Source organism: Telmatherina bonti (genome assembly GCF_933228915.1).
Source record: "Telmatherina bonti genome assembly, chromosome: 2".
NCBI lineage: Eukaryota > Metazoa > Chordata > Actinopteri > Atheriniformes > Telmatherinidae > Telmatherina > Telmatherina bonti.
In genome coordinates this window covers 7,961,317-7,978,368 of record NC_136620.1, presented here as the reverse complement: position 1 = coordinate 7,978,368, position 17,052 = coordinate 7,961,317, and the positions used below count along the sequence as shown (strand labels likewise).

General features: G+C 48.4%; 1 protein-coding gene across 1 annotated transcript in view; it reads right to left on the bottom strand.

Moving 5' to 3' along the window:
- The window catches only part of znf423 (zinc finger protein 423), a 230,523-nt gene that overhangs the window by 20,413 nt on the left and 193,058 nt on the right, over window positions 1-17,052 (bottom strand). The window contains exons 19-20 of the mRNA XM_079259040.1: window positions 13,033-13,164; window positions 5,704-5,819 (exon numbers count right to left, since the gene is read on the bottom strand). Of these exons, the coding sequence (XP_079115166.1) occupies window positions 5,704-5,819; window positions 13,033-13,164 (248 nt within the window). The remainder of the gene's footprint in view (window positions 1-5,703; window positions 5,820-13,032; window positions 13,165-17,052) is intronic.

The window sequence follows — 17,052 nt, the reverse complement described above, 5'->3', positions numbered from 1 at the left end:
TCCTTTCCATCCCGTCATCCATCCCACCTGCGCTCCTCCCATCTCGTAGCTTCACAAGCATGAGGAGGAGTGTGTGGACGGATGGAGAGAAGCTGCGCGGCAGCACCCCCTGCAGGCTCAGGCAGGAACAGTAAAACAACCGATTCATAATAATTCATAATCCAGGAAACCGTTCGGTTAGCGGCGCTTAAAAATGTTTTCCGGATGTAAAAACACGACTTTGCTTCTAATAATTTAATGTTGATGAAAAGTTGTTTGGCGAAAAGAGTCGACGGAATGAAGGAGGAAACGAGAGCGAAAGTGGAGAAGTTGTGTGTGAAGTCTGGGAGTAAAAGCAGAGAGAGAGATCCAGGAGGACCTCGCTGATCAGGGGCACAGCATTTCTTATTTACACACACACACACACACACACACCAAAACATCTCTTATTTACCAGCTTACGTCTGCACTATTTATGGGACGCTGGGGAGAGGCACAGAAGAGAGGAAGAGAGGAGAGGGGCTAAAATATGCATAGGGGCTGGTTCTTCTGGGACGGAGGGGGAGTCAGAAAAAGGGGAGGAAGACAGGAAGAGAGAGAGAAAACTGTGGCGTGTGTGTGTGTGTGTGTCTCACAGAAAGATGCAAAGACGAGTGACGGAGACGGAGGCAGAAGCAACGCGAGGAGCTTTGTATGCAAAAGCAGGTGCAGATGGAGGAAACGGGCTGAAGGAGGGAATCTGAGGGGAGGAAGGAGGCTGCAGCGGTGTGTCCACGCAGCAGCGACACCCGGGGGTGTGTGTGTGTGTGTGTGTGTGTGTTCAACGCCATGCGATCCCTCAGAGGGCTTGAAAGAGGCCAAAGCCTTTTCTAGCTGGCCAACCAGCCTTCTTCATCCCCACCTCATTAAAACACACAAGCACACACACACAGATCAACCTTTTCCATGATCTGCTGCGTATCCACACACACACACACACACACACACACACACACACAAACAAACATACACACACACACACACGCAGAAACAGCTAACACTCGCATTAACCTCCATGGTTGCAGCTCTCCATCTCCCCCAGTCAGCCTTTCTGTCTAGCCCACTTAGAGAGGCCTCCCAGGTGGCCACGGAGCGGTGGCAGGTCAGGCTCAGGCTGCGAGTTATCACACACACACACACACACACACACACACACACACACACACACACACAAGACACACACACACACTTATACATTTGGGCCAGGACCAGAGAGTAACTAGATGGATACAGGCAGAGTGTAGCAGCTAAAGAGGAACCACAAGGAGGAGGAGAGAAAAAAGCTGCATTCTGGAATAAAACAAGAAAAACACGCTTATTTATTTACTTTCACTTATTCTCTTCCTGACTGCTGCTCTGCTTCCTGACGGAAACGATAGGAACGTGTCGCTGTAGAGGCTGGATGTAAACTCTGGTCCAGAATGAAGGTGGAATTATTATAGACGTGTCGGAATAAACAAACGTGTTACTGTGTCAGAGTTATTTCATCTGAAACACGAGGAACGATAAAAATGTTACTTTCTCCTAAAAAATCAACACAAATTCCACCGAAAAACAGAAATAGAACCCAATTCATCCAGGAATGAGTAAAGTAATCCCAGGAATGAGTAAAGTAATCCCAGGAATGAGTAACGTAATCCCAGGAATGAGTAAAGTAATCCCAGGAATGAGTAACGTAATCCCAGGAATGAGTAAAGTAATCCCAGGAATGAGTAACGTAATCCCAGGAATGAGTAAAGTAATCCTAGGAAAGAGTAACATAATCCCAGGAATGAGTAAAGTAATCCCAGGAATGAGTAAAGGAATCCCAGGAATGAGTAACGTAATCCCAGGAATGAGTAAAGTAATCCCAGGAATGAGTAACGTAATCCCAGGAATGAGTAACGTAATCCCAGGAATGAGTAAAGTAATCCTAGGAAAGAGTAACGTAATCCCAGGAATGAGTAAAGTAATCCCAGGAATGAGTAAAGTAATCCTAGGAAAGAGTAACGTAATCCCAGGAATGAGTAAAGTAATCCCAGGTATGAGTAAAGGAATCCTAGGAAAGAGTAACGTAATCCTAGGAATGAGTAAAGTAATCCTTGGAATGAGTAAAGTAATCCTAGGAATGAGCAAAGTAATCCTTGGATGAGTAAAGTAATCCTAAGAATGAGTAAAGTAATCCTAGGAATAAGTAAAGTATTCCTAGGAATGAGTAAAGTAATCCTAGGAATGAATAAAGTAATCCTAGGAATAAGTAAAGTATTCCTAGGAATGAGTAAAGTAATCCTAGGAATGAATAAAGTAATCCTAGGAATAAGTAAAGTATTCCTAGGAATGAGTAAAGTAATCCTAGGAATAAGTAAAGTATTCCTAGGAATGAGTAAAGTAATCCTAGTGAATAAGTAAAGTAATCCCAGGAATGAGTAAAGTAATCCCAGGAATAAGTAAAGTAATCCTAGGAATAAGTAAAGTATTCCTAGGAATGAGTACAGTAATCCTGGGATGAATCATCTGAGAAAACAATGTTCAACTCTTCATGTCTTCATCTGTAAGTGTGCTATTGTTGATATGTACAACCGTGTACTACCATGTACTAGTGTATACTACCCGTATGCATGAATATTTGTATTTTACTGACATATTGTTCATATAAAAGCCCAACAAGAGTCAAGAGCTGCTGTCTGTGTATTGATGTTAAACTATATATATTCTATTCTATTCTATTTTATTACATTTTATTCTATTCTATTCCATGCTGATGTGTGAACATCAGGAAATGTGAAAGATGTTGATCTGAATTCTTTTCCTGCTTCTTTTGCGTTGTTGAGGATGGTGTGACGGGGTCAAGCAGCAGGAGAGAAGCCGTTTGTAATGGAGGTTGTGTGTGTGTGTGTGTGTGTGTGTGTGTGTGTGTGTGTGTGTGTGTGTGTGTGCATGTGTGTGAGAGGGATAAGCGTGTTCTATGTGTGGACATTAACCGTCAGGGTCCAGCAGTCATCCTGCTGCTAAATGGACTGGCCGGCCATATGCCCACCACCTCTGGCACTTCATCATCGCCACTTTATGTGCCGGTGTGCGTGTGTGTGTGTGTGTGTGTGTGTGTGTGTGTGTGTGTGTGTGTGTGTGTGTGTGTGTGGCTGCTTCAGGCCTTATTAGGATGATATAATCATCAGAGCCTATTTTCCTTTTATCATAGTCAGTCTTGCTGGTGGACGGTGTTTCTGAAGCAAATGAACACGAAGAGTGACCTGCAGGGTCAGAAGGCTTTTCCTCCAGTCGCCACTAGTGGACCAATCAGAAGGCTTTCCTCCAGTCACCACTAGTGGACCAATCAGAAGGCTTTCCTCCAGTCACCACTAGTGGACCAATCAGAAGGCTTTCCTCCAGTCACCACTAGTGGACCAATCAGAAGGCTTTTCCTCCAGTCACCCACCAGTGAACCAATCAGAAGGCTTTTCCTCCAGTCACCACTAGTGGACCAATCAGAACGCTTTTTCCTCCAGTCACCCACCAGTGAACCAATCAGAAGGCTTTTCCTCCAGTCACCACTAGTGGACCAATCAGAAGGCTTTTTCCTCCAGTCACCACTAGTGGACCAATCAGAAGGCTTTTCCTCCAGTCACCACTAGTGGACCAATCAGAAGGCTTTTTCCTCCAGTCACCCACCAGTGAACCAATCAGAAGGCTTTTCCTCCAGTCACCACTAGTGGACCAATCAGAAGGCTTTTTCCTCCAGTCACCACTAGTGGACCAATCAGAAGGCTTTTTCCTCCAGTCACCACTAGTGGACCAATCAGAAGGCTTTTTCCTCCAGTCACCACTAGTGGACCAATCAGAAGGCTTTTTCCTCCAGTCACCACTAGTGGACCAATCAGAAGGCTTTTTCCTCCAGTCACCACTAGTGGACCAATCAGAAGGCTTTTTCCTCCAGTCACCCACCAGTGAACCAATCAGAAGGCTTTTCCTCCAGTCACCACTAGTGGACCAATCAGAAGGCTTTTTCCTCCAGTCACCACTAGTGGACCAATCAGAAGGCTTTTTCCTCCAGTCACCACTAGTGGACCAATCAGAAGGCTTTCCTCCAGTCACCACTAGTGGACCAATCAGAAGGCTTTCCTCCAGTCGCCCACTAGTGGACCAATCAGAAGGCTTTCCTCCAGTCACCACTAGTGGACCAATCAGAAGGCTTTCCTCCAGTCACCACTAGTGGACCAATCAGAAGGCTTTCCTCCAGTCGCCACTAGTGGACCAATCAGAAGGCTTTCCTCCAGTCACCACTAGTGGACCAATCAGAAGGCTTTCCTCCAGTCGCCCACTAGTGGACCAATCAGAAGGCTTTCCTCCAGTCGCCCACTAGTGGACCAATCAGAAGGCTTTCCTCCAGTCGCCCACTAGTGGACCAATCAGAAGGCTTTCCTCCAGTCGCCCACTAGTGGACCAATCAGAAGGCTTTCCTCCAGTCGCCCACTAGTGGACCAATCAGAAGGCTTTCCTCCAGTCGCCCACTAGTAGACCAATCAGAAGGCTTTCCTCCAGTCGCCACTAGTGGACCAATCAGAAGGCTTTCCTCCAGTCACCACTAGTGGACCAATCAGAAGGCTTTCCTCCAGTCGCCCACTAGTGGACCAATCAGAAGGCTTTCCTCCAGTCGCCCACTAGTGGACCAATCAGAAGGCTTTCCTCCAGTCACCACTAGTGGACCAATCAGAAGGCTTTCCTCCAGTCACCACTAGTGGACCAATCAGAAGGCTTTCCTCCAGTCACCACTAGTGGACCAATCAGAAGGCTTTCCTCCAGTCACCACTAGTGGACCAATCAGAAGGCTTTCCTCCAGTCGCCCACTAGTGAACCAATCAGAAGGCTTTTTCCTTGGAGGCCACTTGGAGGTGGCCCTTCAGCCCTCTGTGGAGGATCAGCTGGAGATGTTGTAGCTGGTAAACACACATCCAGCTGCTTTTCTGCTTCCACGTACACACGTCATACATCGCCACTGTCATACTGCTGCGCATCTTTCACGTTGTGTGTTGGGTTCAAAGTTCACTTACGTGTCCTGACAGGTAATGCACTGCTATCAAGTTGTTTTACAACACCTGAAGAAGAAGAAGCGTCAGAGATACAAGCCCTTTGCAAACGGAGCAAATCCCTCCCGTCTGACAGGAAGGACGTCCGTCCGTCTGACAGGAAGGACGTCCGTCCGTCTGTGTATTCGTGTATAAATGTGAAACCTGCAGGGTGGATGGAGGACTAGAGTTCTTTATGACCAGCAGAGTAATCCGCCCTCCTTGTTCCCTCCACACGACTTCCAGGTTTCACCTCTAACAGGACTGATGTTCCTCCTGCAGCTTTTGCTGCCAGAAGAGACGGAAGACAAGAGCTTTACATCATCCCAGACCGGACCACAGCTGGCCCAGGACCTACTCCAGGGTGACTTATGTCCACTCATCCCCTTCACACACACACACACACACACACACACATCCTAATGACGTGGAGTTTGCCAGAATCCTGCGGAGACTCGTGAGGAGACAGAGTGACGGCAACGTAGAAAGGGAACGGTAAATATCAGGAGGAAACGACTGGATGGTCCGGGACAAACGCAGGAAAACGTGGACGAATGTTCCGTCTGGTTTGGGCTGCAGAACTCTGCGTGAGCTGGCCCAGACCCAGACCCAGACCAGGAGAAGGTAGATGAAGGTGTCCTACCTGTAACTCCGTCTGGAAAAAGAACTTCTGTGGACACTGGGAGCAGTCGTAGATCTTGTCCTCCTGACCGTGGACGGCGAAGATGTGCTGCTGGAGCTTGTTTGCCTGAACAAACACTGAGGAAGACAAAGACAAACGGGGTTCCTGAGATTAAATCTGCCTCTGAAAGCAGGAGTGGACATTAAAGATGGAGATCCTCGTTTCTCATCATCTTCATCACCGTTCTGAAGGGTTTTCCGGTTTTCTCTGAACATTTTCACCAACTTGACCTGAAAACTTGCCGAGCAGTATGTCATCCTCAGTTCCTCAGGAACGGCGGTGTGTAGCTCTGTGACGGTCATGTGACCCTCCAGCTGGTCTACGGAGGTTTTCCAGCATTTCTACACTGCAAAAACTGAAATCTAAGATTAAAAATCTTAAATTGAGTACACATATGCTTTTTTTTTTTTTTTTAAAGGTAAGATAATTCTTAGTTTTTATGCCAGAGAATTCCTCTTGTTTTAAGAGTATTGTTACTTGTTTTGAGAAGTCTTGATAAGACTTCTTGTTCTTTTGGCAGATAATTTATCTTATTTTAAAAACCTTTTGAATATTTTTTATTGTTTTTGCAGTGTATCCATGCAGGAGGTTTCTAATCCAGACACAACATGCAGTGTTTATTCAGACTCTAGACCAGCACTTCTCAACCTTTTTGCAGCACAGTTCCCCTTGGAAAATATTTTTTCAGTCAAGTACCCCCTAACCACTGCAAAGTATTTTTGGTTAAGAAATAACATGAAATACAGTTTATGTTTGGTTTATTACACTTTAAAATCTCTACCACGCTTCAACCAGGACTCTATTGTTTGCGTTGTCAAGGCGACAGTGACTGATACGGATACGGTTTGGCTCGTAACTGTTGTGGTGGCAGTGGAGATGTGGACCCAAACGCAGAGATGAGGGAAGCAGGGATGTAGGTTCCAGAAGGTTTAATTCAAACCAAGGCACTCAGGGGACTAACCAAGTACAAGTAATGCAACAAAATGATCCAGCAACCAAGGAAGCAAACTGAAGGGTATAAATACACACAACAAAACGAGACACAGGTGAAACAAATTAACTAAATGAACTCAGGTGAACTAAATCAATAGAAAATCTAAGAAGCTAAACAAGAACCAAGGGAACTAAGCAGGAAAAACTACAAAATAAAACAGGAAACCTGAACCAAGGAAAAAAAACACAACCACCACATCATAACAGTAACGGTTTAATTCATGTCAGAAAGTGGGATTTTGGGAGGAATGAAATCTAAATGTAAATTCAGTTTATGAATGTACACTTACATTTGTTGAAATAAATATTTATATGATCTAATATTTAAGAATGTTTTAAAGAAAACACAATATATGTCATGAAAAAAATGTCATAAACGTCCTGGAATGCCTTGAAGTACCTCCAGGGGTACGCGTACTCCCGTTTGAGAAACAGTGCTCCATCACTACCATGTTGCTAGGAGACCTCTGACGTTATGATGAAGCCACTCCATGGAAACATGTTTTTATTTTTGTTGTTTGTTTTAATAAACTACTCTTTTTTTTTTTATCACAAATAAAAAGTAAAGAATGAAGTTTTTCTCAGGACTTTTGCACAGCTCCACAGAGGCCTTTCATTAGCAGCCCAACAGATCCGTCTCATTAGGTCGGATATTTATGTGGCACCGGGACACAAATCTGGATTGGGGCTCCAGGTCCCGACACCAGTAGACCTCTTCAGGTCCTCTGTGGCTGAAAGACAACCTGGAAAAGCTGCATGAGAGCACGGACCTCCGGCAGGCAGCTCGTTTCCACCCAGATCCGTCTCAGAAAAACTTCCCTGGATTTTCTAACCTTTTATTGTGGTTTACATGTTACTGAAAATAGTTCCTGCATCCAGAGGCTGATCCAGTTCCCAGTGTTTACTGGAGTTAGACCAGGACCAGTTCTCCAGGAGGGTGAAAAGGGTGAGAAGGATGAGAATGATGAGGATGAGGAGGACGAAGAGGATGAGGAGAATGAGGCAGGGGAAGAGGAAGAGGAGGAGAATGAGGAGGAAGAGGAGGATGACGAGGAGGTGGAAATTGAGGAGGAGGAGGAGAATGAGGAAGAGGAGGAAGAGGATGAGGAAAATGAGGAAGAGGATGAGGAGAATGAGGAAGAGGAGGAAGAGGATGAGGAAAATGAGGAAGAGGATGAGGAGAATGAGGAAGAGGAGGAAGAGGATGAGGAAAATGAGGAAGAGGATGAGGAGAATGAGGATGATGAAGACGATCACTACAATGAGGAGAATGAGGCAGGGGAAGAGGAAGAGGAGGATGAGGACAAGGAGGAAGAGGAGGAGGATGATGAAGAGGATGACGAGGATGAGGAGAATGAAGAAGAGGAGGAAGAGGATGAGGACAATGAGGAGGAAGAGGATGAGGAAAATGAGGAAGAGGAGGAAGAGGATGACGAGGATGAGGAGAATGAGGAAGAGGAGGATGAGGAAGAGGAGGAGGATGAGGAGGAAGAGGAGGAGGAGGAAGATGAGAAGGATGATGAAGAGGATGAGGAGGATGATGAAGAGGATGAGGAGGATGAGGAAGAGGATGAGGAGGATGAGGAACAGGATGACGAGGATGAGGAGAATGAGGAAGAGGAGGAGGATGATGAGGAGGATGATGAGAATGAGGAAGAGGAGGAGGAGGAAGAGGAGGATGAGGAAGAGGAGGAGGATGATGAAGAGGATGAGGAGGAAGAGGAGGATGAGGAAGAGGAGGAGGATGATGAAGAGGATGAGGAGGATGAGGAAGAGGAAGATGATGAGAATGAGGAAGAGGAGGAGGAGGAAGAGGAGGATGAGAATGAGGAAGAGGAGGAGGAGGAAGAGGAGGAGGATGATGAAGAGGATGAGGAGGATGAGGAAGAGGATGAGGAGGAGGAGGAAGAGGAGGAGGATGATGAGGAGGATGATGAGAATGAGGAAGAGGAGGAGGAGGAAGAGGAGGATGAGGAAGAGGATGATGAAGAGGATGAGGAGGAGGAGGAAGAGGAGGAGGATGATGAGAATGAGGAAGAGGAGGAGGAGGAAGAGGAGGATGAGGAAGAGGAGGAGGAGGAAGAGGAGGAGGATGATGAGGAGGATGATGAGAATGAGGAAGAGGAGGAGGAGGAAGAGGAGGATGAGGAAGAGGATGATGAAGAGGATGAGGAGGAGGAGGAAGAGGAGGAGGATGATGAGGAGGATGATGAGAATGAGGAAGAGGAGGAGGAGGAAGAGGAGGAGGATGATGAGGAGGAGGATGATGAAGAGGATGAGGAGGATGAGGAAGAGGAAGATGATGAGAATGAGGAAGAGGAGGAGGAGGAAGAGGAGGATGAGAATGAGGAAGAGGAGGAGGAGGAAGAGGAGGAGGATGATGAAGAGGATGAGGAGGATGAGGAAGAGGAGGAGGATGATGAAGAGGATGAGGAGGATGAGGAAGAGGAAGATGATGAGAATGAGGAAGAGGAGGAGGAGGAAGAGGAGGATGAGAATGAGGAAGAGGAGGAGGAGGAAGAGGAGGAGGAGGATGAAGAGGATGAGGAGGATGAGGAAGAGGATGAGGAGGAGGAGGAAGAGGAGGAGGATGATGAGAATGAGGAAGAGGAGGAGGAGGAAGAGGAGGATGAGGAAGAGGATGATGAAGAGGATGAGGAGGAGGAGGAAGAGGAGGAGGATGATGAGAATGAGGAAGAGGAGGAGGAGGAAGAGGAGGATGAGGAAGAGGAGGAGGAGGAAGAGGAGGAGGATGATGAGGAGGATGATGAGAATGAGGAAGAGGAGGAGGAGGAAGAGGAGGATGAGGAAGAGGATGATGAAGAGGATGAGGAGGAGGAGGAAGAGGAGGAGGATGATGAGAATGAGGAAGAGGAGGAGGAGGAAGAGGAGGATGAGGAAGAGGAGGAGGAGGAAGAGGAGGAGGATGATGAGGAGGATGATGAGAATGAGGAAGAGGAGGAGGAGGAAGAGGAGGATGAGGAAGAGGAGGAGGATGATGAAGAGGATGAGGAGGAAGAGGAGGAGGAGGAAGAGGAGAAGGATGATGAAGAGGATGAGGAGGATGAGGAGAAGGATGATGAAGAGGATGAGGAGGAAGAGGAGGAGGAGGAAGAGGAGGAGGATGAGGAAGAGGATGAGGAGGAAGAGGAGGAGGAGGAAGAGGAGGAGGATGATGAGGAGGATGATGAGAATGAGGAAGAGGAGGAGGAGGAAGAGGAGGATGAGGAAGAGGAGGAGGATGATGAAGAGGATGAGGAGGAAGAGGAGGAGGAGGATGAGGAGAAGGATGATGAAGAGGATGAGGAGGAAGAGGAGGAGGAGGAAGAGGAGGAGGATGAGGAAGAGGATGAGGAGGAAGAGGAGAAGGATGATGAAGAGGATGAGGAGGATGAGGAAGAGGAGGCTGCATCAGGAGAAATAAAGGAACCATCCAGAAAAAGCGTCTCTATCCTCAGCAGAATGTGATATTTATCAATAAATGATCTCCTCCTCTCCAACCTCCGTCTTGTTTTCCCTCCTTTCTGTTGCAGAAACTTTTTCGCTCTGAGTGTTTGTGCTGAATTATTAACCCTCCCCCTCCCCCCAGGAGCCGCGCCCGTTTTACTAATTCATAAGCCACCAAGGAATAAAGTTAAACTTTAAAGCGTGGCTGTGCACCTGGAGGGGGGGGGGGGTCGTAATGTGGTCGTCCAGCGTTGTCGTGGCGATCTCGGTGGAGTGCAGAAGTTTCAGCTGAAGCAGCTTCCGTTACGCAACGCTGCTCTGAGCCAGGACTGGAGCAAGGCATGATGGGAAGGATTCCCCAGTTTCACAGCATGCGGAAGTAGCACCCTGGTTGCCATGGAAACCCCAAGCATTCTCCAACAAGCAGACAAAAGAGGAAAAGTTCCACGCTGGGCTTCTACGATACTGGGAGCACTGGGAAGGCCCCAGTTATCTGGAAGTGACACGTTCATGTTGGACGTTTGATTCCGGGAATCAAAAGAATCTGCTTCCTTCCTAAAGAAGCCGGCTTCCGGCGCCGGTCGCCGCCGTGGGCTCCCAGCCTGTCCCAGACGTGTTAATGGGAGTTGTGGGACGTTCCCAACGTCCAAATAACAAGATCACTTTTAAACTTGTTCCTCATTCATTCCTCATCCGAACCGTTTGGTCCGATGACGGGGAAGCGTGAGCCAATCCCAGCAGTCTGGCGAGAGGCGGGGAACACCGTGGTTTCCATGGTAACACAATGATGTCTGCAGCTTCATTTACTGCTCTTTTTTTTTTTTTTTTTTTTTTTTTTAACTTTAACAAATAAACACAGAGAAAAGTTTCTGATGCAAATGAACGAGAAACATTCGTTTGTTTATTTTCTATGCAGCTTGGTGCAGCTCAGGGTGACAGGAAGCTGGAGTGTATCCTAGCAACCACCAGGCGAGAGGCGGGAACACCCTGGACGGCTCGCCGCTCCATCACAGATTATTTATTTAGTATTTATCCTGATTATGTTCTAATTTTCACCTGAAATGTAATTTTTCTGTCACCTTTAAACTTTTATTGGACCATAAAAAGCTTCCAGACGTTATGAAACCAGAAATCAGCGGAGATGTAGATACTGTTAGCCTCCTAGGAAGTCACATGACTCCGGAGCCTGAACAGCTTCTTACGCTTCAAGACGAACGATTTAGGTTTGACTTCTCAGATTAATGCTGAGAAACAACAAACTGAAACTTCTTTTCAGCGACATCGGTGTTAAAACCTGCAACACCTCCTCATCAGCCACACAGAACAGCGATAATTCCCTTCATCATCGGTCTCCTCCAGCGTGGCGTTCCACCCTCCGCTTGGCGACGTTAACCTCAGCAGAGTCGATAACACGCAGTTCATCAGATATTAGATGTTCAGCACCTCTAGACTAACCGTTGGTGGAGCCGATTCTCCACTCAGGGTTATTAAACCTCTGCAGGAGGATAATAAATATTACTGTTGAAACTGTTCTGTTCGAACCGGAAACTACGGCTGGGTATCGATTCGATTCTGGATATTTAGAATTAATTATCACAGTTCTGGTCTAATATGGTTTTAGGTCGATTTTAATTAATTAATTAATTTTATTTACATGACAGTGTTGTGATATGCAACATATTATTAATATTGTTATATTGACATTCAACAACAAATTAATGAAGGATTGGAAGTTAAAGATGGCTGTGAGGAGCGTTCCCCTTCCCAGAATGACTGAAGTCTAATTTTCACCTGAAGCCTCATCTCCAACAACAACATGTAAAGTTTTCTGGAGTTCATCTGCTTCGGCCCGGCGGACGGCTTAGACATGAGAGCTTGGTGATGTCCCAACATGTGGTTCCTCAGGTTTGCCGTATTTCTGCAAAACTTCACCTCCATTTGTCATGTCTAGCAAATCGTTTTGCTTTTGTCGAGTTCGTCTTTCTGTTTGTCTTTTCTGAGTCCGAAATGTTTCCAGATCTCAGTCTTAAACGTTAGCCTTAAATGTTAGCCTTAAACGTTAGCCTTAAAGGTTAGCCTTAAACGTTAGCCTTAAATGTTAGCCTTAAACGTTAGCCTTAAAGGTTAGCCTTAAAGGTTAGCCTTAAATGTTAGCCTTAAAGGTTAGCCTTAAACGTTAGCCTTAAAGCTTAGCCTTAAATGTTAGCCTTAAAGGTTAGCCTTAAACGTTAGCCTTGAACGTTAGCCTAGCCACATCAAGCCGTGGCTAGGCTAACATAGCTAGTACCTGACGCACTGTTTTAAAGTCCTCACATGAAGCACGAAGGCGTAAATTCAATGACGCGGCAAAAGGGTTCAAAATTTCTTCACAAAAAAAAAAAACAACTGATCTTTGGACTTACGGATGGATCTTTAGGAATTAATATGAGAATCGATTCAGAATTGCTGAATCGATCTTTTCAACACAGCTCTACTGGAAACTGTGGAAAACGTTGCAGCAGATGCTTCTCTTCAGCTGCAGGCATCGAGTTTCTACATAAATAAAAAGCTTTTTAACCTGTTTGGTTAACCTGAGATTTTTCTTGTGTATTTTCCTTTTTTATTTTAGATTTTTGTTTTGTGTCCAGATTTTATTTATTTTTAATGTGCAGTGTTTAATTTTAAGTCGTGGAGTGTTGTTGTTTTCTTGTGCAGCGCTTTGGGCCGCTGCTGCTGCAGAAATGTGCTGTAAAGCTGTGAAAACAAGAGGCAGAAGCCTAAACGGCGCCGACACGATGCTTCTGTTTGGGTTTTACATGCCAGGCAGCTTCATTCACCGTCCTTGAAGGCGAATGTGAGCGAGTGTCTCACCTGTGAAGCAGACGGGACACTTGAAGGTACCTCCCATGCCTTCGAAGCTGTGCTCTATCAGGTGGCAGAGCAGCTTGGCAGGTGAATCGAACATCTGGTTACACAGCTTGCACTCGTGATTGATGCCCTCCTCTGTAAATAAGAGACAGACGAGACGGAGGGTTAGAAAGCATCAAACCAGGATCAGATCATCGATGCAGAAGTTTAATTACATCATCATGACGTCAGGATGAACCGCTCCATCCACACACACATTTCTGCTCTGATAAAAAGAACCATGTGACCCGGAGGTGTTCTTTCCCTCCTTCAGATCCATCACTCAGTCATCCCTCCTTCCCGTCTCCTCCTGAGGAATCTGTACAGACTCAGACTCCTCGTCCCGTTTCCTCTCATGTTCCCATCTTCATCATCCATCATCTTTTCAGTTCTTTCCTGCAAAGCGCCGACGTCACCGTGGCGTCGGACCTTGTCACCGTGGCGTCGGGCCTCGTCACCGTGGCATCGGACCTCGTCACCGTGGCGTCGGACCTCGTCACCGTGGCGTCGGGCCTCGTCACCGTGGCGTCGGACCTCGTCACCGTGGCGTCGGACCTCGTCACCGTGGCGTCGGGCCTCGTCACCGCGTGGCGTCGGACCTCGTCACCGTGGCGTCGGGCCTCGTCACCGTGGCGTCGGACCTCGTCACCGTGGCGTCGGGCCTCGTCACCGTGGCGTCGGACCTCGTCACCGTGGCGTCGGACCTCGTCACCGTGGCGTCGGACCTCGTCACCGTGGCGTCGGACCTTGTCACCGTGGCATCGGACCGGCGTCGGGCCCCGTCACCGTGGCATCGGACCGGCGTCGGGCCCCGTCACCGTGGCATCGGGCCTCGTCACCGTGGCGTCGGGCCCCGTCACCGTGGCATCGGACCGGCGTCGGGCCCCGTCACCGTGGCATCGGGCCTCGTCACCGTGGCGTCGGGCCCCGTCACCGTGGCATCGGACCGGCGTCGGGCCCCGTCACCGTGGCATCGGGCCTCGTCACCGTGGCGTCGGGCCCCGTCACCGTGGCGTCGGGCCTCGTCACCGTGGCGTCGGGCCTCGTCACCGTGGCGTCGGACCTCGTCACCGTGGCGTCGGACCTCGTCACCGTGGCGTCGGGCCTCGTCACCGTGGCGTCGGACCTCGTCACCGTGGCGTCGGACCTCGTCACCGTGGCGTCGGACCTCGTCACCGTGGCGTCGGACCTCGTCACCGTGGCGTCGGACCTCGTCACTGTGGCTCGTCACCCAGATTTTTACTGATCGTAACCCAGTGCAGGAGATCTTCTCACTGACTGAAGGAGTCGTACTACAGACCTACAAACATGATTAGAAGTTGAGTCTGTCCACCTCGCCGTCTGATCCACGGCTCGCTGGCCCGCCCTGTCACACGCCTGCAGCTGGACGCACGTCGCCACGGCGTAGCTCAGACTGGATGTGGGACGTTGTGACGCTTCATGTGCGACGTCTCCAACAGCTTGCTGGATCCATCGCTCTACGACTGACAGCGGTTGTGGAGGGAAAACGGCGTGCCAGCTCGGCCAATGATGAAGCCGAGTGTCCGTAGCCATCTTCTCCATCTTCTCCATCTTCTCCATCTTCTCCATCTTCTAACCCCGGGTGAAGAACAGCTCCACTAACATCCCGGCTGCACCTGAACGCAGCATCCTGAGACCTGCAGGTGCGTTTACTGACGAACACGTAGAACACACTCCGTCCGCCTCAAACCGTCTCCTCTTTGTCTCAACATGTTTCTCTTTAAAAGATGGATATATGGGTGGATTTCAACGTGCATGTGCACGTGCACATTCTCCAAGAGCCTCACGTTTCAGCTGCTTTACGTGTTCGTGTGTGATGTCACACACATCGGTGCTCATTTCTATCCTGAAATCTCTGACAGTGTCTGCAAACACGGAACAAACACACATGGAACGTGTGTGTGTGTGTGTCTATTTTAGGACGGCATGAGTAACATCGCAGCGCCCACAGCGAAAGGCCAGATGAAGGTGGGCGTCTTAAACACAAACACACACGTGCACCCCTCGACGGTGCGGTCTCCTGCCTGTTGTCCTTATCACCAGTGGACCATACAGGACCAGTACCCCAGTCGCCCACACACACTGCGCGGGGCCCCACACACACACACACACGCCATAGGACTGAACTGCCCGGAGACATCAGATGGCGTCTTCTGCGGGCCAATCTGTGACCCCTGTGGAGCTGCGCACACACAAACACACACCCTGAGAACACAATCTGTGTCTTCTTCCCTCTTTGACACTTATCTCATGTCCTGGAAGAGCCGACGTACACACACACACACACACATCCAAACAGTGTGTAAAACTTCAGCTGCAGGGGATCGCAGGGTTAATAACGTCTTCAATCATGCATCCATGACACCCATACTGGCTCACACACACACACACACACACACAGATTCCTATCTCTTCTTTCCTCAAAGGCCAACACAAGGGTGCCCTAATCCCGTCTCAATAGCTGTGGGGGAGTGTGTGTGTGTGTGTGTGTGTGTGTGTGTGTGTGGTGGGTGCCACATGGGCTTATATGGATGAGACTGTGCTCCACGGTGCCGATCCCCAAACAAGCCCTTTCCACACACACACACACACACACCTCAAAGGGTTGTGCAGGGCGCCGGTGTGTCCGCGGCACACTGAGGCAGATAGAGCTTCATTATCATTTAGCAGGAGATGGAAGCAGCAGGAGAGCGAGGCGTGCAGAGAGACGGAGCTGATTCATATTTCCATCATGGCTTCCTCGTCCAGACGTGCCGCTTCGCGCCCAAACAATGCCTTTCTTTCAGACAGGAGGCTTTGGTTTCAGAAGCACGAAGGCGAGGAGACGAGGGAAGACGGGGAGCGGGCGCATACTGGAGGTAACGCCCGCGCTTCACTGGTTTCCTGTACGTCAGTGGGAGCTCCACACGCTGCAGGTTTTCCAACAGCGATCAGAGAACGAGCTGAACGATCGGCGACCTTCACGTTCACACCATCATGTGCTTGTTAAGAAGTCCGCTAAGCCTGCATTACGTTCAGGTTAGGCTGCTGTTTCTGTTAAAACTCCACCAGATCACCTGCTTCATGCTAAACAAACAGAAAAATAAAGTAAGAATCCAGAAAACCAAGAGGATCATCGAACCAGTGAAGCTTAAATCAGCATCCAGACCGTCATCCTGCTGCCTAAACGCTGGACTAGACACACGAAAAGAAGAAAACAAAAGAAGTTTCCAGACATTCGTTTCCCGTCCAGCTGATTTTATTTGGTCATTTAAGGTCGAATCATCAGGATGGGACAGAGCAGACTGATTTAAATGCAATCATTGCTGATTTTATCCTCGCTTTGATGGAAATTTCCAGGAATATTCCAGAACTTTACGGAGGATTATTCTGATTATTCTGCAGCGTCTCCCTTCATACGTTTGTTTTCTCCCAAACTCTGATGCTGTTTCTTCCGTTTTCTGTCCCTCAGAGGCGTCCAGAGTCGGTCCTCGAGGGTTTCCATGTCTCCCTGCTCCAACACGCCTGGCTTCCATTCAGTGGATCCAGTTCTGCTCCGTGACTCCGGGGAACATGGAGATCCTGCAGGACTGCGGACCAGAACTAGACACTCCTGCTTTAAATGTTTCCATCGGAGTCTCTCCATCCAGGACCTGCATCTTCTGGAGGTTACTCTGCTTCAACGCAGCGCTTCTCAAACTGGGGGTTGCCAGATCATTTCAGAGGGTTGCCAGATGATCGTACAAAACATGAAACTCACACAGAGGAAATGAAAAATAAAATTCCACCTTGATGCAGATAAATCTGAGATGTTTGCGCCGTGAAAAACCAGAACACCTAAAATATTCAGGGTCTGAATTTGGCATCGTCACGGCGACAGAATCTGATTGTGGGTGTGGAGGGGCCTTGTCACACCGGTGACCCGAACCCACCAGAAACCACCTGATCCTCCTCCTCTACGAAGATCCTGACAGCCTTCCACGT